The sequence below is a fragment of the Silene latifolia genome, chromosome Y (assembly GCF_048544455.1).
Source record: "Silene latifolia isolate original U9 population chromosome Y, ASM4854445v1, whole genome shotgun sequence".
Lineage (NCBI taxonomy): Eukaryota > Viridiplantae > Streptophyta > Magnoliopsida > Caryophyllales > Caryophyllaceae > Silene > Silene latifolia.
The window spans coordinates 276,574,197-276,601,562 of NC_133538.1; the positions used below are offsets into that span (position 1 = coordinate 276,574,197).

General features: G+C 38.8%; 1 protein-coding gene across 1 annotated transcript in view; it reads right to left on the minus strand.

Moving 5' to 3' along the window:
* Positions 1 to 278: 278 nt before the first annotated feature.
* Positions 279 to 27,366, minus strand: part of LOC141630742 (protein trichome birefringence-like 33) — a 70,367-nt gene continuing 43,279 nt past the window's right edge. Inside the window, exons 4-7 of the mRNA XM_074443506.1 lie at positions 25,013 to 25,048; positions 18,880 to 18,887; positions 1,037 to 1,209; positions 279 to 774 (exon numbers count right to left, since the gene is read on the minus strand). Of these exons, the coding sequence (XP_074299607.1) occupies positions 279 to 774; positions 1,037 to 1,209; positions 18,880 to 18,887; positions 25,013 to 25,048 (713 nt within the window). The remainder of the gene's footprint in view (positions 775 to 1,036; positions 1,210 to 18,879; positions 18,888 to 25,012; positions 25,049 to 27,366) is intronic.

The following is a 27,366-nucleotide window of genomic DNA, read 5'->3' on the forward strand; positions in this document are numbered from 1 at the left end:
TTTTCCTTTTCCTTTCCCTTTCTCTAACCAAATGCCCCGTAATGTTCTTCCCGTTTCATTATAATGAAATGAGAAGAATATTAATGTGTGGAGGGAGTAAAAGGTTTGAAAAGTTTTAAAAAAATTTAAAAAATCTATACCCAATTCAACCTCCTCTTGAGTATTTATCTAGCATAGAATCTTCAGTTTTATATCACAAACTACACTCTTGAACAAGTATTGACAATGTACAATTCTTGACAGTTAAAATTTTCCAAAAACCAAAAATAATTTTTCCTCTATGAAGTAGACATATGTGTTGAAGAATTAAAGAAAAGAGAAGTATACAACAATGTGTTCCATGTATCTGGCAATCCTGGAAGACACCAGTGACTACAATCTGCATATGACGGAATATTCGTCATATATTTTGTTGTGTAAATTTTCCAATCCAATCTTCTATACACTGATGGATGTGTATCTTTTCGGTATGAAGGTAACTTGGTAATGTTCAAGTACTTGACTTGTGACTTGCTCATCCCTTTGATGATCCCCTTTATGATGTCGATCAGTGACTCACGATAGCGAGATTTATCGGACTCATCCATGATAGGCTGTGTTATATTGTAGCACCATTGCTCCCTATAGTGCTCGTACACTGTTGTTTTCTTAAGGTCTACGTTTTTTACGACCCATTTTGCCCATGTTTTCATGCCTCGTTCGTTTTCTAGTTCAATTGGCATCTCTTCCATGAGCTTTCCCTCGTATTGGAACATATCCCACCTACAAAATTGTAAGATTTAAGACAATTATTATTATTATTATTATTATTATTATTATTATTATTATTATTATTATTATTATTATTATTATTATTATTATTATTATTATTATTATTATTATTATTATTATTATTATTATTATTATTATTATTATTATTATTATTATTATTATTATTATTATTATTATTATTATTATTATTACTACTACTACTCCCTCCGTCTCAACAGAGTTAAAATATTCGATTGTTATACAAACGGAGAAGTCGATACAAAGTGTCTCGTTTATGAGGGAGTGTAACGTAAAAAAGACCATAACATCAGCTCCTTGCCATTGCTTGAACGATGCTGAAAGCTCTTCGACCGCGAGTACTTTCTTGCCACTTCGATGGTGTTCGTTTAGCTCTATTAAGAAAGGGCTCCAATGGAACTCGATTACACAATTATAGTCCTGTAATGAAAATGTCGACAATACAATGACTTCATTAGAACATTATTCTTAACAATAGCAAAAGGGGCCGGGGATCCTCTTATTACCCTTTACAATTAGTTACTCTCCGTCCATAAGTCTCCGTCTTTAGAAAGAACTGTAACATCTACTGTCAGGTTGTCAATGCCGGGAAGTTGACTTATTTTTTTTGAAAAATGGGTTTGATGAGTTCCCCGACATTGAAAATGGTTTTATTACAAATCTCGAGATTGGAGTGAAAAAAAAAAGATAATTGGTAATTGACCTCTTTGAGAATTATGCTTACCATTGGTCGAGCTTTCGGCTTGAACGTAAGCTCTGTGAATGATCGAATGCTATTATAATTGTTGAGATAATTTACAAAGCGTACAAGCATTCATATTTATACTAGAAGATATATAAAATGTCTAAGCTAACTAACCCTAAAACTATTAGCATAAGATTAGGAGTACAAGTTGACTAATAATAACAACTAAGAAACAAAAGGCATGTATTTAGGAGAAGTAGCTGGATTTAGTTCCTCAATTGATGGAGACGGTTTCAATTGTTGACCATTGGATAATTGATTATCCTTAACACGCTCCCGCAAGACGGACGGCCGTAGGGTAAGTCCGATCTTGGAAGCAAGCAAATGTAAAACGTGGTCGTGGCAACGGCTTAGTAAGAGTGTCAGCGATTTGATCGTCACCATGAATGTGTTGAATGCGAATAGTCCCCGAATGAACTTGTTCCCGAACAAAGTGAAAAGCAAGGGCGAGGTGTTTCATTCTTGAATGGAAAATAGGATTGTTGGAGTATGTGTCCTCAACAATAGTGCGATCACATGTTTAAATCTCATATTAAGAATACGTAAGGGATGATTCATTATATAGTCAACTGATCATCATTAATCGGTAATGATTGGCTAACTAGAGTTTGACATTACTGTCGTTTGACGGTGGTGGTCAGTTGATCCCTTAAGGTCACACTTAAAGGACAATTCCCTTAATGGACAAATTGATTAATTGTATGAGATACAAGTTAATCAATTCCTTAAAATTGAACAATTTACTTGTGAGAGAGAATATTGATATCTTATTGTAATGGTATTAAATAAGATTTATTTTAGTAATAAAAATACTTTATTACTATGTGGACAACGCCCGTGGGAGATGCGTCCGTGGGATCCACATGGGGCATTATCGACTCGAGGTTCCTTCGAATCGAATTAAGACAAATTAGAGTCGCCACCAAGTTTTATGGGAACTTGGAACCGTTCAAGTCAACTTTACACCTTTCATCGAAAAGCATAAAGCCAGTCGACTACGAGTGATTAAAGATAAAGACTTGTACTCTATATCCCTCGATTAGAATGACTCTCTGTAATACTACGGATTTCTTAGGCTTGTACTCGACCGAGTAGAGCCTACTCGATCGAGTAGTGTAGGTTATGTAGTCTGTTTGGCTACTGCCGAGGAATACTCGGCCGAGTATGATGAATACTCGACCGAGCAGAGGATACTCGGCCGAGTATACTCTATACTCGGCCGAGTATCCGGTCTGGCGAATAATATTTCAGCGGTTTGATTCGGGAGTAATTAAGGATTATATATTCGATAATCAGTTTCTAAAACGTCATTTGCAAACCTAGTCAAACCTACGACACTCTAATCACTCCCAAATCTCTCCTCTGTGTGTATGGACATCGTAGCTATCGCATTCAATCTTTCATTCTTTCGCCGGTAAGTCTTTATCCCTATGTTGTTGATGATTAATTCTAGGGTTTGTCTTTATTCATGAATTGGGGGAAATAGGGTTTTGCAGTTAGTGATTGGAATTATATGATTGTTGTTGTAGGTGACGATGTGGTAATTGTTATACATTTATATGGTTGTTTGCAGCGTAAGCGGATTGCGAAAAGGTAGGGTTTTCATTACTCAGTAGTGTTAATTGATTGAGATTGCATATGTTTTATAATTGTTGTTATCTGCTGATCATCGGAGGATGAGTGTTGTGGTGACGGTGCTGATGTGGTTGTGTTGTGACGGTTGTGGTGTTGTGACAGCTGTGATGCTGTGTGTGTGTGTGTGTGTGTGATTGTGGTGGAGTCACTTGCGGGAGTGGCTTCACACCCTAGTTCGCCCTCCGTGGAACCCGTCACGGGAGGGGATGTGCACATTAAGGGATAGGGATTGTTAGTCGCTCGTTGATGAGCTGGACTAGGTGGGAATGGGCTGCGGTCACCCACTGGTGGCGAGGATTACCTGTTGCGATGGGTAATCTGGCAGGGCTACACACTTCGGTGTGTAGTCGTTCATTCTTGTGTGAGATCAGGAGACCGGGGATGGAGGATGATCAGCTGGTTGTATTGTTTGTTGTCTTATATTGATTGAGTAGTACTGACCCCGTGTTGTTGTTTGTAAAACCTGCGGTGATCCATTCGGGGATGGTGAGCAGATTGTGACAGCTAATGTAAATGTTAGCTATGGGACAGTCATGGGGAGTCATCACGTCAAGTCTAGCTTTCGCTGTTATGAGTTTAGATGTCTTAGATTTCATTTGTTTTGAGACCTTGTACTTTTATTTTGAGTTGGTCTGAGATATTGTAATCGCTAACTCTTTATACTTTAATAGATGTGTTTGTGGATTGTTACTTTTGATATATACTTACCTCGGGTAACCGAGATGGTAACAGCCTTTCATGCTAGGGTAGTCCTTGGTAAGATACCTTGGTATGAGGGGGTGTTACAAAGTGGTATCAGAGCCGACGATTCCGGCACCTAAAACAAATGAACCCAATGAACTTAGGGAGTCTAAATAAAATGAACCCGGGGAGAGTTGTTTGGAGCTACCGCAAAGACTTGGGAGGCGTCCCGAAGTCGCATTAAGGCCCTTACGATCTCAAGCCGGTCACATGGGGGGAAACTGTTGTATGTTTGAGTCATGTGAGTTTGATACCTATAGTTTGAATCTTGTGCATGGTTGGATGAAATGATAAAATAAGTGGAATGTGATGTTGTTGAAAGATGCATCGAGGATTGTTGATGTTAAACTTTGAGCATGAATATGTTGGCATGTTAAGTGTTGGAACATGGTAAAATATGAAAGGTGAATTGTGAATTTGTATCTGATTGATGTTGAGCATGAAGAATATGATCATGTTACCTGTTTAATACAATCTTGAGCATGAAGTATGGTAGTGGTACATGTGCATATGAACATGATGATGTTAATGCTTGATTGTTGGTAGTAACATATGGTTACGGGCAGGTGTCTATATACATAAACGTCGTGTCTAATTTTCATGTGGGTATGATAAGAGTTCACTTGTGTACTGGTTTCTTGAAGTATTGAGTTGTTGTTGTTGCCTTATGCATGTTCAAATTCTTTTGGTTTAGGAAATTTGATTTGTATGATGATCGATTATAGAAGGGTTGTCTTAATACTGTCATAAGTTGAGTTCTAGAAATGATATTGCTGTAATTCTAATTGGAGGTGATAGCTTGTCTTCTTACGATTCTAACGATATGTCACACGCCCAAAACGACCAAGTAACGAGTGAGATATAACTGTTTTACGATAACTGGACGATGCTGAGAATTGTGTTGGTACTCGACCGAGTAAAGTAATACTCGACCGAGTAAGGGCTACTCGGCCGAGTATTCCCAATACTCGACCGAGTAATCCTCTGTGATAATTACGTTCGCTTCTGGAGTCGAAAACTCGGCCGAGTAATATAGTTACTCGACCGAGTATCCTGTACTCGACCTAGTATGCTATGTACTCGACCGAGTACCTCAGTGGGCGGCTATTTTGAGTCAGTGGCTATATTTTCACCTTAATTTTTAAGTCGATGGCTATGTTCTTACATTTGTTTTGAGTCGTGGGGTATGTGCACACGTATATTTTGAGTCTTAACGCATTCTTTTATATATGTGACGGTCTTGATACGTAAGTTACCAAATGCTATGATAGGGAGGATGCCGGCGTATGAGGGATAGGTGTTGGATATAAAGGACATGACTTATATGTGGTTGTGAGGGATAGTGGAACAAGAAAAGAGTAGATTGATGAGCTAATCGAGACAAGGAGCATGTTTTGTGAGATATGATGAGTGATATAGTCGTGGGTTGAGTAATATAAAAGTAAGTGCATATGGGAAATGGTGATGTAAGTGTAAAGAAACGTGAGAATGAAAGATTGAGATGAGGGATACGAATAGTGGCGTATTGGGATGTGTAAGGATTTCTGGAGGGAGACGGTTTGGATTGAGTTGCTTAAGGATATATGTGATAAAAGGTCGTTATAGAGAGATGGAAACGAATAGTGTATAGTGAGGTCAAGTTATGCCGCGATGAGTAGACAGTGGTTGATTTGGGAATTTGGAAAATCAAGGGGTGAGCCTAGTGTGTAATTCTTTGGGAAATTAACGGTATGAGGTAAATTTTTGGTCTTCTAGAGATACGAAAGGGAGATACGACTAATTGAAGAGTAACTGTTAGTGTGTGGACTTGATGGTGACAAGGGAAGTGAGAAGAAAGATAAAAGAGGATAAATGATAAGAAGAATGATAAGATATTGATATGAATTAAGGGAATTAGAGTTGTGGAGCTATGGAAAAATAAATAAATTACTAAAGAGTTAGGTAGAAAGAGAAAGGAGATGAATTATTAATTGGTATTATTGAGTAAAAAGGGGGAAATAAGGATGGAAGTAATTTGAGAGAATGTTGACCGGAGTTAAGGAGCATGGAGGTAGGAAATTATGGAAATGTACGATAGTCTCACTAGAGGGTGTGAGTTAATGGTTATATAAGAGAGTAGGACGACATGTTAGCCGTGAGTTTCGAGGTATTACTGGAATGAGAAGCTTGTAGGGTGTTTGCACGATATGAGACTTTGATGGAGAGTTAGGTAACGATATGATAAAGGATAGAATTGGGAATAATGTTAAGGTAGATTTTGTTGATGGATTGGATGTTCGTTATATGGGATGATAACCAAAGAGAGGAAACGGAGTGTTATATTAAGAGGTGATAGTAAGAGAGTGGTCACATGAAGGATGTTGGTGTCATAGTATTGTCACTAGTGGTTGAGGATGATGTTACTTTAGGGAAGTTAGTTGTTCTAATGAGGTTGATTTTGTGGAGGTGATTAGTATGTTTGGTTGTGAGGGAGTATAAGATGTGGATATATGAGGTGTTCGCTCGAAGTTGGGTACTGATGTTATGGCTACATGATAGGCTTATCGCGTACCTATGCAAAAATAATATTTATACCCTAGGTAACAAATTAATGTAGTACGTAGGGGTCGAACCACAGAGAGACGGGAGTTGTTAATTATTTGTTATGGAGTGAATTTTACCTTGAGGTCGGTTATCGTTTGAATTGGTTTGTTGATTGGTTTAATGATTAGAAAATAATAAACTAAATGATAAAAGGAGTCTAGGGAAGTCGGGTCACACATGCAAATTATGTAAATGCTTAAATTAAACATAGGAGTTGATAAAACGTTAATTGTTTAGGCTTAGAGACACCCACCTTACGATATTAGTTTCAACCATAGACCGGGTCATAGAGAAACTCTCGTCCATGACTAGGTCGTCCTACTACACATGCTTAGTCTAATTCAATTCCATGCCTCTCGACTTTTAGAACGAATGAACAAACTTAATCGATGAATAAGGCCTTAAACAAAGATTAAACATTATGGTGCAAACATGTGATAGAAACAATTAGACAAAATTATATCATCCTAGTTTATCATGTTACAAATACTTTTTATGCATGGCTCTCTTCATTCCCTAGACAAAGTAAACTACTCTAACATAATGTAAATGCAAACTAAACTAATGACAAATAAAATGATAAACATAATGGAAATGTAAATAGAAATTACCTTGCAATATGGAATTGGAAATGGAAATGGAAATGGAAATGGAAGAACAACAATTGTAATATAAACTTATAAATGTGAATTGTTTTATAACTTGGAATGTAAATGGGAAATGTAAATAACATAAATAAAATCTAAACTAAACTAAACTAAGAGTTAATCTAAACTAACTACTAAATTTAGAGAGAATTATGAGAAATTGTGTATGTGAATGGTGGTAGTAAAGATGGTGTCCAAGATGTGTGAGATTAGCACCCCTTATATAGGAAATAAGGGAGTAAACTTTGTAGAGGAATCTCAAAATGACATCCTAAACACACTCTTAATTTTCCTTCAATTCTTGAGTAATTAATTGCCAAAAGGAATCCCATGCAAATTCTTAATGCCTCTTTAATCACATGGTTAAATGTGATATTAGCATCCAAAGCTTTTCTTAGCATCCAATATTTTCCACCATAATTTGGATTTTGAATTTGGGCTTGACTTGCATATTGACTTTGCTTGCATTTTCATTTTGATCCAACACTTTCTTCATGCAAAATCCATGCACTTCCAACACTTAGTACAATCTTGCTCTCATACTTAGCCTTGCTTCTAGTGTAAGCACATTTTATAGTACTTTGCTCATTTAGCTCATTTTCCTACAAAACACACTTGAACACACAATTGCACTAGAAACACAATATTAGCTTAAAAACACTTTGATAAGTGCTAAATGATATGTAAAATCAAACTAATATAAGGGGTTAAAATGTATAAAATATGCACTTATCAAACTCCCCCAAGCTAAGTCCTTGATTGTCCTCAAGCAAGATCATCCCAACATTGCAAATCCCAAGCAGCTGACAAGCAATTGATTCAAATCACGAAAACATATGGGCATAAGGATAAGCAAAATCATGGATGAGATTTACATGGCGGCGTAGCGTGGATGACTTCAAGTAAACTTTTTGGCTCTTGCATGATCTTTTGACTTTCGGACTCTCACGATCCACTCATAACTCAATTTTGTGTAAAAGGACATTTTGTGATTAATCACTCAACAATCCTCGACTCATGAGAGTGTGCCCGCAATCTAATATGGTAATCAATTCAAAACTCTAAGACAAAACAATCAAATGCAAGCATGTAAAGAAGCCAAGAGTAAGAAGAAGGTAAATAAACATGGGCAAGAAAGGGGAACAAATGAGTTATGGTAATGTGGAGCTAAGTCAAGCTAGCAACTACCAAAATGTAAAGGTGCTCAATCCCAATTACAACCCAATTTGCAATTTAATTATAAGTAAACTCTCCAAAATATATGAATAATGTATGAGAATTTCTCACATCAACTTCTTCTTCTCTTTTTTCTTTTTCAATTCATACTTTTTTTTTTTCATTTTTTTTCATGCTTTTTTTTTTTCATTTCTTTTTCTCAACTTTCTTTTTTCCTTCTTGATTTTTTTCATTTCAATTCATCATCACTTTTTCTTCTTTTCTTTCTTGAGCATTAAGACCAAGCTCACATTATTGTCCAAACTTTGAAACAAATCCCAATTGAGCACCCCAAACAAGGACAAACAAAGCTACTAGCTCAACAAGGGTAGACAATTTCAATGATGTAGCTAGGGATAAATTTTGTGAAGGGGTAAAAAAGGCTAAATTTATCATGTGAATGGCTCCAATGCTTTAACAAATGAATGCATGCTTAACAAGAGATGAAATAAAGACCATACTTGTGCATTTTGATGTAACACACAACATAAGGAGACCTACACTCACCTAAGAGAGACCGGATATGGATTCATTGGTCTAAAGAAGGCTCTACCTTATCATTTTGTGGCTTGCCAAAAGTCAAGATCAAGCTTACTTGGTCCAAAATACATCTTCCACCTACTATGTCAAGACATCCCCAAGCATGCTATATCCCGTCAAAAGTAGCGAATCTAGAGTTATCAAGCCAAAAATGGGACAAACAAGAGGGCATAAGTAGGACAAGTAAAGAATTAGAAGGAAAAATTCGCACAAATTTTTCAAAAATTCTCACTAAATCTATACTAACTAAATGCAAACTAACTAATGTGCAAATGCAATCTCCCCCCAAGCTAAACATAACATTGTCCTCAATGTGCCAACAATTAAATTACTCAACTAAACCACAAAAATGGCTCAAAGCACATAAACAAGAACGAAAAGAGGTCATATTTAATGGGTTGCGAGAAATAAACTAGAGTGCAAAACAAAGAAAACTTACTAGACTAACGAGCCCCCCCCCCCCCCCAAGCTAGCATAAACATTGGAGGATTCCTCCATTTAACATCTCATCAAAAAAATGGGTCAAAATTCCGGTGGGTACTTTGTCCTTGATGCTAATAGAGGTTTTCGGAGGTGATTTGATTGAGAAATGAAGAAAAATGGAGAGAAGGAGTACCGTCCTCTGCTTTTGAAGCATATAGAAAAGATTTAGCATATCCCGTATTTTATTAAAACGCGCAAAAAGGAAGAAAGTCACGACCCCGATCGGGGTTGACCGTTGACTTTTTTTTTTGATTTTTTTTTTTTTTGAAAAAAACGTAATGTTTCGACCCCGAACGGGGTTACAACATGGGGTAGTATGCTATCCTTCAACACGCCTCTTCTCCTCTTCAAACACCTACAAGTCACAACTCAAAATAGCTAATTAGTTTAAAATTTACTCCTAATTCTAATAAAACATGAAATTGCGTAAAAATTGAAATAAAACAAAAACAAACTAGTTATTTTCTAATGAATCCTCCATCATCCTCTAAAAAGCACGTCAATGCCCTTAGAAGTCTATCATATATCTGCGCATGAGCAACATGAAAACATATGTACGCAATTGATAAGATTAAAACATGAAAGAGCAAGGGTAGAAATTTATAAATCTTATCGATGGGCGCAAGAGAGACTTCAAATATTACCACCGTATCACTCCACTCGTAAGCAAGAGATGGAGCATCATGCTTAAGACCATAAAATAAATCGTTAGAGCACAAATTAGAATCATATATGGTCTCAAATGGGTGACATAAAGAATGAAAAAGGAGAGGGTCATCAAAAATAGGGGGTTCATCCCACTTAATTTCCATATCAAAATCGCTTAGCCCTCTATCTTTCTCGAATGGATCAACAACATCCTGTACAAATGGATTGCCATGTGGGTCAAAAGACTCGGGAGAAACCTCATTAGAATCACAAGGAATCTCGACAAATTCATTTGTAGAAGGTGACTTATCTACTATGGGGTTAATGTCATCAACATGAGTCTCTACATTTTCTATTTGAATGACATTAGAAGGGATTTTAAAAGATAAAATCAGACCATCATCATCATCATCCAATAGGTCAAAATCGTTAGTAGCAAAAGACTCACAATGGGGAGGTAGAAAAGCAAAATGAGAGAAGATAGGCTCACGTCGTCTCGGCTTCTCTTGAGAATTTCTTCCCAAACGAGCCTGTAACACTTTAAGCTCTTCTTCAATGCGCCAATAATGGAATTGGCATGCTAATTCCCGACATTCGGAAGCCATGAAATCTAGGAAATTCCAAAGTTCCGGCCCAATCATGTAGTAGAGACTCCCATTACTCAATTTTAGAGCCAATCTACGGGTCTCAGAATCCATGCCGCCAAGCACAAAATGACCCAAGTAATCCCCATCGAGGACATGTCCAAGGGAGATGAGACTATCGCAAAAGTAGTAGAATCGGTCAAGATAGTCAGGAAAAGGCTCATCTTTGAGTTGTGGGGTGAATTTGTAACTCATTATGTAAGGCCAAGCTTTATTACCTACAAAATAGGCACTAAAACTACAAAAAAATAGTGAGATGAATCTCAAGGAACAAGTGTTCCTCGAGACAAAATAAAATAAGATAAAATTCGACAACTAATTAGCAAACAAAACCGTCTCCCCGGCAACGGCGCCAAAATTTGATAGGCTTATCGCGTACCTATGCAAAAATAATATTTATACCCTGGGTAACAAATTAATGTAGTACGTAGGGGTCGAACCACAGAGAGACGGGAGTTGTTAATTAGTTGTTATGGAGTGAATTTTACCTTGAGGTCGGTTATCGTTTGAATTGGTTTGTTGATTGGTTTAATGATTAGAAAACAATAAACTAAATGATAAAAGGAGTCTAGGGAAGTCGGGTCACACACGCAAATTATATAAATGCTTAAATTAAACATAGGAGTTGATAAAACGTTAATTGTTTAGGCTTAGAGACACCCACCTTACGATATTAGTGTCAACCATAGACCGGGTCCTAGAGAAACTCTCGTCCATGACTAGGTCGTCCTACTACACATGCTTAGTCTAATTCAATTCCATGCCTCTCGACTTTTAGAACGAATGAACAAACTTAATCGATGAATAAGGCCTTAAACAAAGATTAAACATTATGGTGCAAACATGTGATAGAAACAATTAGACAAAATTATATCATCCTAGTTTATCATGTTACAAATACTTTTTATGCATGGCTCTCTTCATTCCCTAGACAAAGTAAACTACTCTAACATAATGTAAATGCAAACTAAACTAATGACAAATAAAATGATAAACATAATGGAAATGTAAATAGAAATTACCTTGCAATATGGAATTGGAAATGGAAATGGAAATGGAAATGGAAGAACAACAATTGTAATATAAACTTATAAATGTGAATTGTTTTATAACTTGGAATGTAAATGGGAAATGTAAATAACATAAATAAAATCTAAACTAAACTAAACTAAGAGTTAATCTAAACTAACTACTAAATTTAGAGAGAATTATGAGAAATTGTGTATGTGAATGGTGGTAGTAAAGATGGTGTCCAAGATGTGTGAGATTAGCACCCCTTATATAGGAAATAAGGGAGTAAACTTTGTAGAGGAATCTCAAAATGACATCCTAAACACACTCTTAATTTTCCTTCAATTCTTGAGTAATTAATTGCCAAAAGGAATCCCATGCAAATTCTTAATGCCTCTTTAATCACATGGTTAAATGTGATATTAGCATCCAAAGCTTTTCTTAGCATCCAATATTTTCCACCATAATTTGGATTTTGAATTTGGGCTTGACTTGCATATTGACTTTGCTTGCATTTTCATTTTGATCCAACACTTTCTTCATGCAAAATCCATGCACTTCCAACACTTAGTACAATCTTGCTCTCATACTTAGCCTTGCTTCTAGTGTTAGCACATTTTATAGTACTTTGCTCATTTAGCTCATTTTCCTACAAAACACACTTGAACACACAATTGCACTAGAAACACAATATTAGCTTAAAAACACTTTGATAAGTGCTAAATGATATGTAAAATCAAACTAATATAAGGGGTTAAAATGTATAAAATATGCACTTATCACTACATTTGCCGGAGGGGTGATAATTGTGTGTATGAGAGGATATGTTATGAAAGGCACCTGAGTTAAGTCCAGATGAGAGGTATTCATTGTCAAGTGGTAACTTACGTGCTCGGGATTGGCTAGCTAGATTCGATTATGGGTCCATGAGGTGTGTAAAACTTTGTATGAGGTCCTGGCCTCACGAGTAATGGTGTGGCGTGATAGTTATGAGACGTTATATGTGTGTTCCGCATCATATGTTATACTTATATGTGTATGCATGATATCTATGAGTAATGGTGTGAGGTTCCAGCCTCAAGAGTCATGGTATGGATAACATTTATAAGGTTGGTATTTGTGATCCCGTCTCATATGCTGGGTCGTGATCTGGTAGAGCAGTTTTAATAAAGTCTTTTGGTCAAGGAAGTTGTGTTGAGTCAGTGTTATGAGATTGTAAAAGTTGTGATGGCTATCGATATGGTTTTGTGCACTGTGCACGGTAATCCGTGTGGTGATACGGGTATTTTCATGTTGTCACATATTGTTGTTTGTTTACTGTTGTTTGTTGTTAGTGTCGGTGTTGGCATATCGAGTGTTGTTTTGTTTGTTAATATTTCTTATCAGTTTCGGCTTCGGATTGGAGGTAGAGTGGGATATGAAAGAGAGTTGGATATGGTTTTGTTGTTGTCATGATATGGTAATATTCTGTTAATGGGACTCAGTAGTGAGAGGTTGTTGAAGTACTTTTGATCTTGTTTTAGATGAGGCATTGGTGGACATAGTTGTAGCAAGAGATTGTGGAGCATGTGTGGTATTGAACTAGAACTACATTTGGTTTAGCACCTTTTATTGGGATAGTGAGTACAGAGTTTTGGGACTTAGTATCATGTCAAGTCAAGGGTGAGTTTTGTGGTAATAAAGAAGTGAACTTGAGAAGCTAGTGTAAGTATGTGTAACACTTGAGGATTGTGAGATAAGATTGTGGAGGTGAGTGTATATGTATATAGAAGTATGTCGTGTTGTGGTAATGTAGAAGAGATGGAGTAGTGGTTATACTGAGGATTTTATGATATATGTTATGGGAGTACCAAATAATTGAGGCACGAGAACTGTTAAAGAAAGAGAGTCATGGTCATAGGAATGGTTGTAGGTGTTGAGGTTATAGTGGGTTATCGTTATCATGCGGTAGTAATAAGGATTATGGGAGGTATAGCAAAGGACATAGTATTAGTGAGTAACGAGGACGTAACATGTATCTTAAGAGGAGTAGGATGTGACAAGAGAGTTTGATGGTCATACAGGTTGCAATTGGAAGTTTGAGTGTTGGTATAGAATAAGGATGGATTTGTGTGATGGTCGATTTTATTACAGGTTATGGCAGTGCTCGTAGTAGTATGAGGTTAGGAGTGTGAGTAAACTTCGATAGTTTTAACGGATTGTGTGATGATGTTTATGTGTGTGAGTAAACTTCGAGGACGAAGTTCGTTTTAAGGGTGGTAGAATGTAACATTCCGTTTTGATGGTTGATCTTGTCCGGTGGATTGTCTCGGTAATTGAGGATGTTAGTGAGCGTTATGAACTAAGATAGAGTTGGCAACATTTAGGTTGTGGGTATCCAATAGTATTAGGGAGTTAGTATTGGGAGGCTATGCTATAGTTGAGACGATATCGTGAGCCATGCTGTGGAAGGAAGAGTGGTTGGTGGAGTTAGTGTTAGGGGTCCATGTTTTATAGGTTGGGTTGGAACTTCGGGGACGAAGTTCTTTTTAAGGAGGGAAGTCTGTAATACTACGGATTTCTTAGGCTTGTACTCGACCGAGTAGAGCCTACTCGATCGAGTAGTGTATGTTATGTAGTCTGTTTGGCTACTGCCGAGGAATACTCGGCCGAGTATGATTAATACTCGACCGAGTAGAGCATACTCGGCCGAGTATACTCTATACTCGGTCAAGTATCCGGTCTGGCGAATATTATTTCAGCGGTTTGATTCGGGAGTAATTAGGGATTATATATTCGATAATCAGTTTCTAAACGTCATTTGCAAACCTAATCAAACCTACGACACTCTAATCACTCCCAAATCTCTCCTCTGTATGTGTGGACATCGTAGCTATCGCATTCAATCTTTCATTCTTTCGCCGGTAAGTCTTTATCCCTATGTTGTTGATGATTAATTCTAGGGTTTGTCTTTATTCATGAATTGGGGGAAATGGGGTTTTGCAGTTAGTGATTGGAATTATATGATTGTTGTTGTAGGTGACGATGTGGTAATTGTTATGCATTTGTATGGTTGATTGCAGCGTAAGCGGATTGCGAAAAGGTAGGGTTTTCCCTACTCAGTACTGTTAATTGATTGAGATTGCATATGTTTTATAATTGTTGTTATCTGCTGATCATCGGAGGATGAGTGTTGTGGTGACGGTGCTGATGTGGTTGTGTTGTGACGGTTGTGATGTTGTGACAGCTGTGATGCTGTGTGTGTGTGTGTGTGTGTGTGTGTGTGTGTGTGTGTGTGTGTGTGTGTGTGTGTGTGTGTGTGTGTGTGTGTGATTGTGGTGCAGTCACTTGCGGGAGTGGCTTCACACCCTAGTTCGCCCTCCATGGAACCCGTCACGGGAGGGGATGTGCACATTAAGGGACAGGGATTTTTAGTCGCTCGTTGATGAGCTGGACTAGGTGGGGATGGGCTGCGGTCACCCACTAGCGGCGAGGATTACCTGTTGCGATGGGTAATCTGGCAGGGCTACACACTTCTGTGTGTAGTCGGTTATTGTGTGAGATCGGGAGACCGGGGATGGAGGATGATCAGCTGGTTGTATTGTTTGTTGTCTTATATTGATTGAGTAGTACTGACCCCGTGTTGTTGTTAGTAAAACCTGCGGTGATCCATTCGGGGATGGTGCGCAGATTGTGACACGTAATGCAGATGTTAGCTATGGGACAGTCATGGGGAGTCATCACGTCAAGTGTAGCTTCCGCTGTTATGAGTTTAGATGTCTTAGATTTCATTTGTTTTGAGACCTTGTACTTTTATTTTGAGTTGGTCTGAGATAATGTAATCGCTAACTCTTTATACTTTAATAGATGTGTTTGTGGATTGTTACTTTTGATATATACTTACCTCGGGTAACCGAGATGGTAACAACCTTTCATGATAGGGTAGTCTTTGGTAAGGTACCTTGGTATGAAGGGGTGTTACACTCTCGTAATCCAATGGTATTTAGACGGATCCACAAACCATAGATCTTGAGTAAGGGGTGAGGGTACGTGTTAGGAAGCCCATAAGGACACCTAACTCCGCCCGTCGATAACGGCCTCTATTAAATCAAGTATCGGATTTCAAACAAGGTCGTAGCTACTACGATATATGATATGCAAACATCGTTTTAAAACCCTAACATGTGACAACAATTTCTAAGTCGTTTAATGCATGAATACTAACTTTGTCAAAGTTGTTTTAGCATGTTGGTTGATTTGAAATAAAAGATGCGCAAACACGGCTTAGGAGGAATGGGGAAGCCATTGGGATCTATCCTATTACAACCCGGGCATTTCATGCCGACACAACGAGAAATAAATTATAACTCGATCTAATTACAACAACTAACGTAATTACTTTGACTCAGATATAAATAAAAACTATATACATGATAAAAATTACAATACAAACTAACAAAATACAACTTAAACTATTACAATTTAACAAATGACACAAATGTAAATAAAAAGGTTAAAGCTAAGTTATATTGATTAATGATGTTAGCCGAATTAATAGTTAATAAACAAATTAAATTAGAATTAAACTAAATAAATTAAAATAAATAAATACAAAGGCTTGAAATAAATTAGGTACAACTCATTAATTAAATTGAATCCAACTTATTAAAATTATTCACCCATCCGTATTTATTAAAATAGGATTAGTAAACAATTAAGAAACAAAAGAAGAAAAGAAATCAAAACTGGCAGACCCGTGCAGTGCACGGATCAAATGTCAGACAGACCCGTGCAGTGCATGTTTTTTTTGTAGAAAAACAAAGTTAATTACTTTTTAATTTCTAAATCAGTAAAATAAATTACGAAAAAAATCACTAAATTGAATTTACAGATTTTGAACCATAAAAAATAATAAAAACAAATTTTACAAAATTAGAAATAAATAAAACAAATTAAAGGTTAATTAATTACAAATTGAATTAAATAATTACGAACCAGGTTAAAAACAGTTCTAAATTGTCAACGAGTGCAAATGGAAAGGTTCTAAGCACGCACTTCCATGCTAGCGAGAAAATTAGTGAAAGGGAAGATGAATTCAATTAAAAATTAGAAGATTGCAAATTTCATTTACAATAATGTTATTTTAATCCTACGATGCCTAATGAATTAACGAACTAATTTGAGGCGATAAATTAATCGAAAGAATTGTGTGTAACGTGGCCTACTATTACTATGAATAAAAAGATCAAAGTTAAAACAAAGGTACAAATAACATACTACGTCAATTAGATCGATTTAATTCTGTTCGATTCCAAATACGAGGATATGTAAATGAGTAGGGGATACGACCGACCAATTTGGCGGATTTCTTTCCCAACTCAAGTCAACGCGGGTATTCGGAATGGCACTTTAACTCATACTCGTACTATACTAATGTTTCATAGTTAACGATGTTAGACGATGTAAGAGTATAATATATAAAATAAGCGATAGAAAAACAAATAAAAAAACGAAATAAAAAGGGAAAGAAGGAGGATTTGATGCACCCTCAACCTACATGTATCTTTGACACCGTCTTAGGTCGTAATTGATCGTAGATTTTATTTCGAGGGGCCGTCGTCGACGAAGACAATTGAAATTGAATTTTGAAATCACGAAACAACACGTTCAAAAGGCAGACTTGAGCAGCGATTTTCAATCACTCACCACGACTTCGTTTCTCAGCGATTTTTCAATCCGAAAGATGTTTTGGAAACTAGAAAGACTGAGTTTTGTGAATATGGAAAGAAACCAGAAGTTTTAATAGGATTTGATTACGAGAATCAAGGCCAAATACCACGACAGAAACTCGAAAACAAGATTTGTGTCCCTGTTTTCAAGCGGCTGTCACGGCTTTAGTTTAGGGTTTTTTTGGACGATTGATGGTTTTTATTTGTAGTATGATGTGGGGAGAACTTAGAGGAATGGATTTATGGTCGAGGGATGGTATTTATAGGGAGTTAAACTAGGGTTTAAGAGGGCAACAAGCAGTCGGACTGCTCTGTTTCGCTGCTGCTGTCCAGCAGCTTTCGTGAGCTGGTATAGGGTTTATGAGGGGTGTTTCTTGGTGTTTAAGCTAGGGTAATATGTCTAGGATACTAGGGTCTGGTTTATGGTTGATGGGTGCGGGTTTAAGTGGTGTTTGGTGCGGGTTTAGGACTTGGTAATGCTGAACACGGAAAAGGGTATGGACTGGTTGTGTGTGCTGTTTATGTAGTGTTTGGGTTTGTTTTTGTGCGTGGATTTGGACGTGGTTATGCATGGGACATGGGTCTTGGATGTGGGCTAGGTGGGGTGGAGATTTGGGTCGAGTAGGAGTCGGGTTTGAGGGTGTTTTGACTGGTTTCGGGCAGCAGCAAAACAGAGGCATCGGGAATGAAAGGGGCCGTTTTGGGCTTCGAAAAGGTGAGCAATGAGACGGGTTTTGGCTCGTGGGTTGGTAAGGTTCAAGCATGGGGCTAGAGGGAAAGGATTGGGTCGAGGTCATGTCGAAAATCGAGCCCAATTCAAGCATAAAACGAGCCCACAAATCGTGTATAAGACGGTCGCAAAAACCGTCGTAAAATCAATTTTTCAAATTAATTAAAACAACGAATTATGAATGATTTAAACTTGAAATCGATTTTTCAAATCGAACTAAAAAACCCGGGTTTTAGAAATTATTTGAAAAAGTCGAGTTTTATTTTACTTTCAATAAAATGTGAACAAATAACTAATTTTCCAATTAGATCTAAAAACAAACTATAAAATAAATTCATTTATTTTAAAATCATAAAAAGTTAAACATCGAAAACTTTTAAAACGATCTTGAAAACAAATAAATCCATTTCAAATATAAAATACTAAATTGATTAAATTTCATTTAAATCAAAAGGTTCGTCAACGAATCCCATTCTACATCGTAAAACGAGTCCCAGAATTGACAGTGTCAACTCATAATACATGTCGTCCTATCATCATCGGGTGTTTGTCGGGTTTTCTGTAAATTCCAATATCGACGGATACGGGTATCTACAGAGCCCCCACTTTGACTGAGGCTTGGGCAAGGCGAAAGTCAAAGTATACCCCAAGTCTATCGACCTGAGGATTCCGCGGGTCGTTTAAAGTCCCTTAGACTTGCGTATATAAGCTCGCTAGCCATAAGAAGAGACTATACCTGAAACTTCGCTGGGGATTTGACTTTTGCTTCTGTTTCGTCAAATTATCATCATTGGTCGTCGACCCATAAACTTGCATATATGGTGGGTTGAGCCTTATCCTTAGGCGCCTACGTATTCGTTTCTGACGGAATCAAACCCGCGTCGTTGTTCGGCCACTGCTGACCCATGCCCAAAGTTTATCATCTGCTGGCGTTTGTCCAAATTCGTCATCAGCTGACATTTGCCCAAAATTTATCATCTGCTGGCACTTGTCCGAAATACATTTGTTGACACTTGCCCAAAGCTTATCATCTGCTGGCAGGTGCCTAAATGGGACGGGACTTTCCGAGGAGGTTGCCGCCGCTTGCATCATTTGCTTTCACCTACGGAATTCTTCCATTTCATACTCTTGTATTGAATTGAATTCTTGGTGGATGTCATCCTTTACATCTTGATAATGGTCTCTGAAGCCTACGGCTTCAGAGCCCCCGGTTTGCAATGGCTCTAAAGTCGAAGACTTTAGAGCCCCCAGTTGAAGCATATCCTGCTACATTTGAAACACAAAAACGTACTAGAAATAATCATCACATAAGCACATTTGGATCATCAATCTTAAAATTGGATCATTTGAAAGATTGGGTCATCGACCCGAAAATTGAACACGTTGAAAGTCTTGAATAATTGGGCCATCGACCCGAATTTTGAATTTTGACATCACTTAGCATGTTGGGCCATCGACCCGAGGTTTGAAGTTCGGCGAAGGCTGCAACGTCGACCTAAAATTAAATTTGAATGACTGGGTCATCGACCCGAAATTTGAACATGTTGAAAATTTTGAATAATTGGGCCATCGACCCAAATTTTGAATTTGAAATGAATCACTTAGATGTTGGGTCGTCGACCCAAAATTTGATTTTGAACTCTGAGGTTTGATCCTTGACTTGAAATGTACCATAATTCGCAAAAAGTTTTTGAAATTTCGGAATTCTGAAATATTTGGCATTTTGAAATCGTTCGGAATTCTGAAATATTTGGCATTTTGAAATCGAACCTTGATAGGTGAGCAGGAAATACGACTCAGACGCTCTGTATGACCCGTAAACAACGTGGGTGTAGCCCGCTATCGTAAAACAAAAAAGGAAAATAAAACTGTAAGTGTGCACGAGTTTTAATTCAATTATTGACTTGTTGGGGGTAGAAATGTAAATTGGACATTCTGGCGCCAAAAAATGGCAAATGGGAAACACAAGGTCGTCGTACTTGGGACAGAGACATCGTATGGCATGGGCGTGCTCCCGAGGGCACATGGGAATCAAGATCACTTAGCATTGAAAAGGTGGATTAAACTCACGGAGCAACAACGTTGGCTTCGCCTAGACACTAAACACTGACTGATTTTATGAGAGCACTTAGACATCACACATCACTCATGTTGGGAACATTCTGTCACTCTTCTCCTCGCCTGTTTTCTTTTCAGCGAGTTTTCATCATTTCTTGCCACCGCCTTGTTTCTTTTCAGCGGGCTTTTACTATTTTTCTTCCACGCCTTCTTTCTTTTCAGCGGGTTTTTCATATTTTCTGTTCCCAACACAAACTCACATATATACGACTCAGCATATTTGCCTAAACCGTTAGATAAAGCTCATTCAGAGACTTGATACTATTCATCTGAACCTATATCCTTATCCTAGCCTACATCGAGTGCTAAGACTGACTCAAACAAAGGTGGCTTCATTTGGACTTGGTTAAAACCCGTAATAAATTGACAAGATGACAACTTGGTTGATGAGTGGATTGAATCCCTTATTCTGAAGGACTGCCTACGTATTCGCGTGGAGCGAAATCAAATCCGACGTAGTTCGATCAAGGTGTGTAAACGTGGCATTTTGATTGTGTGTACACACTCGAAGGTTTCACCTAAGGTATCATGTCGTATCCCATTCTAGCCTGTAAGGTACTGTCAAATCCCGTGTCTAGGGTTGGTACAAAAGGTTGTGGTTCTTTGGGATGTGGAGCTTGGTAAAAATAGGTTTGAAAGGTAAACCATGATTCTGAAGGTTCGTTTTGTGGTGTTAAGGCCAAGGGCTATGGCTTATAACGTGGTTGGAAATGGTGTCTCAGGTTTGATGAAATCCGACTACAAATGGGTTGGGAATCGATGTGGGTTCAAATTTCCATGTCTGGATCCTAAAGGCTTGGGTGTACTAACACAAACTGATTGATTCTCATAATCCCTAACTATTCCCTCGTAAATGCCTCGGGACGGACTTAGGAGTATGGATAACTGCTGATGGTACTACCTGACCATTTTGGCTTCGCCTTTGAACTTTGATCAATATTTTGGCATTTCTTTTTCTTTTCTTCTTCTTCTTTTTTTTTTCTTTTTTCTTTTTTTTTTCTTTTTTTTTTCTTTTTTTTTTCATTTTTTTTCATTTTCCCAATTTTTTTCATTTTTTCATTCTTTTTGAAAAATGGTCATCTCCTAGTCACAAATGGATACACCTTGAAAACTGGACTCCGCCAACTAATTTGGGTCAGAACTAACAAATCCTTGCTAGAACGGGTTGGTTTCTTCTCTCTTTGAGAGAGGATGATTTTAAGGGGAAAAGGCTTGTCTTCCGTCATCGATAGGGGAAACAAGGAGCTAGTCCGGGTTCGTCATAGAATCATCTAAAAGCTTGTCATAAACATTGGTTCAGATGGAGGTTTTCTACCACCAGACATGGAATAGGTAAAGGAATCAAACACGGGATCCTAGTGTAGTTTACATTTTGAAACGGGACATATTTCTATCTCAGGGATGCCTTTGAGTGTGTTGTGCATTTTATCATGCTTTCGGAATGATTGAGGATTGGAAACAAGACATATTTGGAAACGAAACTGGAACTTTTTATTGGAATGACAAATGCTTAACAGACTCTAAGGAATGATTAATTGGACACGCCCTAGGTTATCACGGAACAAACGACTAAAATTCAAGAAAAGAAAGACTCGACTCAACTAAAATAAGAAAACAGATCTCGACTCATAATTTTCAACTCTGGTCTTGAGCCTTCCCTTGTTTAGCTGTCAGCTTAGATGCTCGGCTCTGGTCCTTGATCCCTATGATGGTCTGCCTCCATCCCGAGATAGTCCTCTGAGGATCTACGCCAGCGATGAAGGTTGATGAATCGAATTATCTTTATTAACTTCGTTAATGAGAGGAGTACATTCTATAGCAAGACTCCCATCATGAATTTCATTCTTCGGGTTTGGCAAGAATTTTGAGCAATCCACAAATATTTTCCCGATAAACACCCCTTTCAAGTGACATGGGCGGATGAGATGGGAATTGTAACACCCCCATACTCCAAGTGCCTTACCAGGACCACTAAGGTATAAAGATGCTACCATCTCGGTTGCCCGAGGCAATGATAATCATAAGACAATAATGAAACAATATTTAAATAGTATAAAGTTAAGTGAAAGATTACAATCTAAAACCAAATACCAAAATACGGTTACATGTTCTCAGAACCAACTGTCTGCTCTACTAAATGAAATGTTTAATAAACTACTCAGGCTACAGCGGAAGACTCTATCATCTAAAAGTGGCACATCCCAGCTATCCCATGTAACTCGACTCATACCTGCTCAACAACTGCTCACCATCCCGAATGGATCACCACAGTTTTTAAAACAATAAACGGGGTCAGTACTAATCACACAATTTATATAATCCAACAACACAACAAACAACACAGCTCAATCGTCACAGATATACTCCGAACTCCATTCCCAACTCCACAATACAGACTACACACTAAAGTGTGTAGCCCTGGCAGAGTGCCCATCGCAACAGGTCAATCCACGCCGCCAGTGGGGGACCGCAGCCGTTCCCACCTAATCCCCGCTCATCTCCGTTGAGCGATAAACCCAAATTCCTTAATGTGCACATCCCTTCTGTGGCGGGTTCCACAGAAGGCGAATAATGGGCGTGAAGCCACTCCCGCAAGTGACTCCACTCAGCCAGGGACGCGCCCCGAAGAACACATACAGATACAACAAGCACAACTACTAAACAACAATCAACACCAACAACCGTCACAATACTTGTATGATAACAATCAACAAACACAAATCACCACCAACACATTATGAGACTAATACTGTGTAGGGAAACCCTACCACGAAAGCAACACAGTCAGACGATCTCAACAGCTTTTATCAAAAGGCCTCTTCTACGAATCCTCCTCCTAACATACAATCATACAATTACTACCAATCAAGAAACACACCAAAACCCCCAAATCCCCAAATTAGGGTTTAACTGACTTTAACGAAATACCATAAAAACAAAACGTAGATCTTACCCTCGACGCAAGGATTATAAAGGTATAAAGAAAGACGAATTCCGACCTTCCAAGCTCCGGGATTTGCCAATAATGCGATTGATGCAAAGAACGTAGATTGTTTTCTCTTTTGAAAGTAATTAGGTTTGTAAAAGTGTATTAAGAAAGTGACGGAAGTGATTATATATTAAATCGAATTATTAACAAAACCCGACAAATCATCCCCCCGAAAACCGGCTACTCGATCGAGTACCCAACAGGTCAGAAACTGTTTTAAATCGTAAAACACCCTTACTCGACAGAGTAAGGCCCACTCGATAGAGTACCCAGAGACTCATAAAACCGTAGTATTACAGTCTTCCCTCCTTAAAAAGAACTTCGTCCCCGAAGTTCAAACCACAACAAAACAAAGACACACACTACTACACTCCCGACTCAACAACCAAAACAAAACTCAACATGAAACATGTTACTCACCCAAACTCAACCCGACTCAACCACAACAAACATACCGACACAACATAAAAAGGTATAAAAATCTCTTAAAAACTCTTTGCGATCATCTCCTACCCCCCTAAAAGAAACAAGGTTACGTCCCCGTAACCATATATACCTGATCAAAAAGGAAAGGGTAACGCTCTCTCATAGCCTCCTCTGCCTCCCATGTAGCTTCCCCAGTCTCGTGATTAGACCAAAGGATCTTAAGCAAAATTGTCTCACCACTCCTAGTCTTCCTAACCTTCCGGTCAAGAATCTACTTAGGCACCTCAAGGTATGACAAAGACTCATCTAGCTCTAAGCTCTCTGCCTCTAACACATGTGATGGATCACTCACATACTTCCGCAGCTGAGATACATGAAACACATTATGCACCCTCTCTAACGCAGCTGGCAAAGCCAAACGATATGCAACCTCTCCAACCCGCTCTAAGATCTCATAAGGCCTTATGAACTTGTGACTCAGCTTGCCTTTCTTCCCAAATCTCATAACCCCACACATAGGAGACACTTTCATAAGGACCTTATACCCAACCTGAAACTCTATATCCCGGCGATGTAGATCTGCATAACTCTTTTGCCTATCCTGAGCCGCTCTCATCCTCTCCCTGATCATCTTAATCTGCTCAACCATCTTATGTACCATCTCTGGTCCTAGAACCACTGCCTCAGCACTGTCGTCCCAACAAATCGGACTCCTACATCTCCTCCCATATAAGGCCTCGAACGGTGCCATACCAATACTAGTGTGATAGCTGTTGTTGTAAGAAAACTCTATAAAATCTAACCTCTGTTCCCAGCTACCACCAAAGTCCATCACACAAGCTCGCAACATATCCTCAAGAGTCTTGATCGTTCTCTTAGTCTGACCGTCTGTCGCAGGATGAAATGCCGTACTCATCTTCAAAGTTGTTCCCAAAGATTCTTGCAACTCTTTCCAAAACCTTGAGATAAATCTCGCATCTCTGTCAGATACTATGTCCTTAGGGACTCCATGTAGCTTTAGCACATTCTTCCGATAAGCCATAGCTAATTGTGCCTTAGTCCATGTATCTTTGATTGGCACAAAGTGAGCTGACTTGGTAAGTCGATCTACTATTACCCATATCACATTGTTACCTTGTTGACTCTTTGGCAAACCCAAGATTAAATACATAGAAATGGATTCCCACTTCCACTCAGGTACCTCTAAAGACTGAATCTTAACTTGTGGTCGTCGCTGTTCCCCTTTAACTCTCTGGAATGTCAAACAACAGGCCACAAACTCAGCTGTTTCTTTCTTCATCCCAGGCCACCAGAACGTGTTCTTTAAATCCTTGTACAGCTTGTCACCACCTGGATGTACTGAATACGGTGTACAATGTGCCTCTGTCATGATTATCTTTTTCAGCTCCTCATCATTAGGGACACACCACCTACCATCAAACCTCAAACTACCATCTGTATGAATAGAGAATCGAGACACTGTCCCTTTCTCTACTCCAGCTCTCCACTCAACTATCTTAGGATCCAACGCCTGTTTACCTCGAATATCGTCATAAAGATCAGGCTGCACTGTCAAATCTCCCATGGCATCCCCTCTCTGCATCATATGTATCCCAAACTTCCCCACCTCATCTCTCAACCTCATCAAAGATGGAGCTGTACACAAGGAATGTACACTCTTCCTACTCAAAGAATCTGCAACAACATTGACTTTCCCTTCATGGTAGATAATATCCATGTCATAATCGCCAATCAGCTCCATCCACCTCCTCTGTCTCGTGTTCAACTCCTTTTGAGTGAAGATGTACTTGAGACTCTTGTGATCAGAAAATACCTTAAAGGTCGCCCCATAAAGGTAATGTCTCCATATCTTGAGAGCGAACACCACAGCACCCAACTCTAGATCATGTGTAGGATAGTTCTCCTCATAAGGCTTCAATTGCCTAGAAGCATAGGCAATCACTTTACCATTTTGCATCAACACACATCCCAACCTATTCTTTGAGGCATCTGTATAAACCTCAAAGTTCTCGATCCCTTCAGGTAATGCTAAGATAGGAGCTGTGGTCAAACGCTCCTTTAATGTTTGGAACGCCGTCTCACAACTCTCATCCCAACGAAACCTGTTCTCTTTCCTCATCAAAGCTGTCATAGGTCTAGCAATCTTGGAGAAATCTTTCACGAACCGTCTGTAGTATCCAGCTAAACCCAAGAAACTCCTGATCTCAGCAACATTCTTTGGTGCTTCCCCATTTTTCACTGCCTCAATCTTTGGCGGATCCACAACTACCCCATCCTTAGAGATCACATGCCCCAGAAAAGCAACTTTCTCTAACCAGAACTCACACTTGGACATCTTAGCATATAACTCATGCTCCCTCAAGGTCTGCAACACAATCCTCAGATGCTCCTCATGCTCCTCCTTAGTCTTGGAATAGACTAAGATGTCATCGATAAACACCACCACGAACTTGTCCAAAACTGTCTGAAGATTCTGTTCATCAAATCCATAAACACAGCCGGTGCATTAGATAACCCAAACGGCATCACCACATACTCATAGTGGCCATACCTCGACGTGAAAGCTGTCTTTGGTATGTCCACCTCTCTAATCTTCACTTGATGGTACCCCGACCTCAAATCAATCTTGGAAAAGACTGATGCACCACTCAACTGATCAAACAGGTCATCTATCCTTGGCAAAGGATACTTGTTCTTCACCGTCACTCGGTTCAGCTCCTGGTAGTCTATGCACAACCTCAAACTCCCATCTTTCTTCTTCACAAAAAGAACTGGTGCTCCCCACGGTGATATACTAGGTCTAATGTATCCCTTCTCTATCAGATCATCTAACTGTTTCCTGAGCTCCTCCATCTCTTTAGTACCCATCTGGTACGGTGCCTTAGAGATTGGCCCCGTCCCCGGTTTCAACTCAACCGTGAAATCTATCTCCCTCTTCGGTGGCAATCCCGGAATCTCCTCTGGAAAGACATCTGAAAACTCACCCACCACTGGTATCTGATCAACCGTCGGACTCTCTATCCGGTCATCCCTCACATGGCACAAGATCAAAGGGCATCCCTTCCTCAGATAGGACTTCAAGGTCACGGCTGCAATAAACTTAACTTTGGGTTTGACCACAAACCCACGATAAGACACACTAACACCCTTAGGACCTCTCAAAGACACTTTCTTTTGATGACAGTCTATCTTAGCTTTGTACTTTCCCAACCAGTCCATCCCGACTATCATCTCAAAACCATCGAAAGGAAACTCTAGCAAGTCTACAGGTAGATCAACTTGCCCAACTATCATAGATACATCCCTATACAACCTCCCACATGATATAGACTCACCCGAAGGTATAAAAACTTTCTCACTTACAGACTCATATACCCTCAAACCCAACCGTTTAACATGACTCGAAGATACAAACGACTGAGATGCCCCCGAATCAAACAAAACAAAGGTATGAATACCGTTAACAAGAAAAGTACCAGAGATAACATGTGCATCGTCCTCACCTGCTTTCTTGTCCATCATAAACAGCTTTCCACTGGTCTTCTGCCCACCTTCCTGGACAGTACTGGCTGATGTGGTCGGCTTAGCACCCGACCCCCGATTGTTGTTATTGTTCGTAGCTGGTTTCTGATAGGAATTACTTGCGGTTACCTCCACCCTGGTAGCTCTGACCTCCCCGGTTAGACCATGACC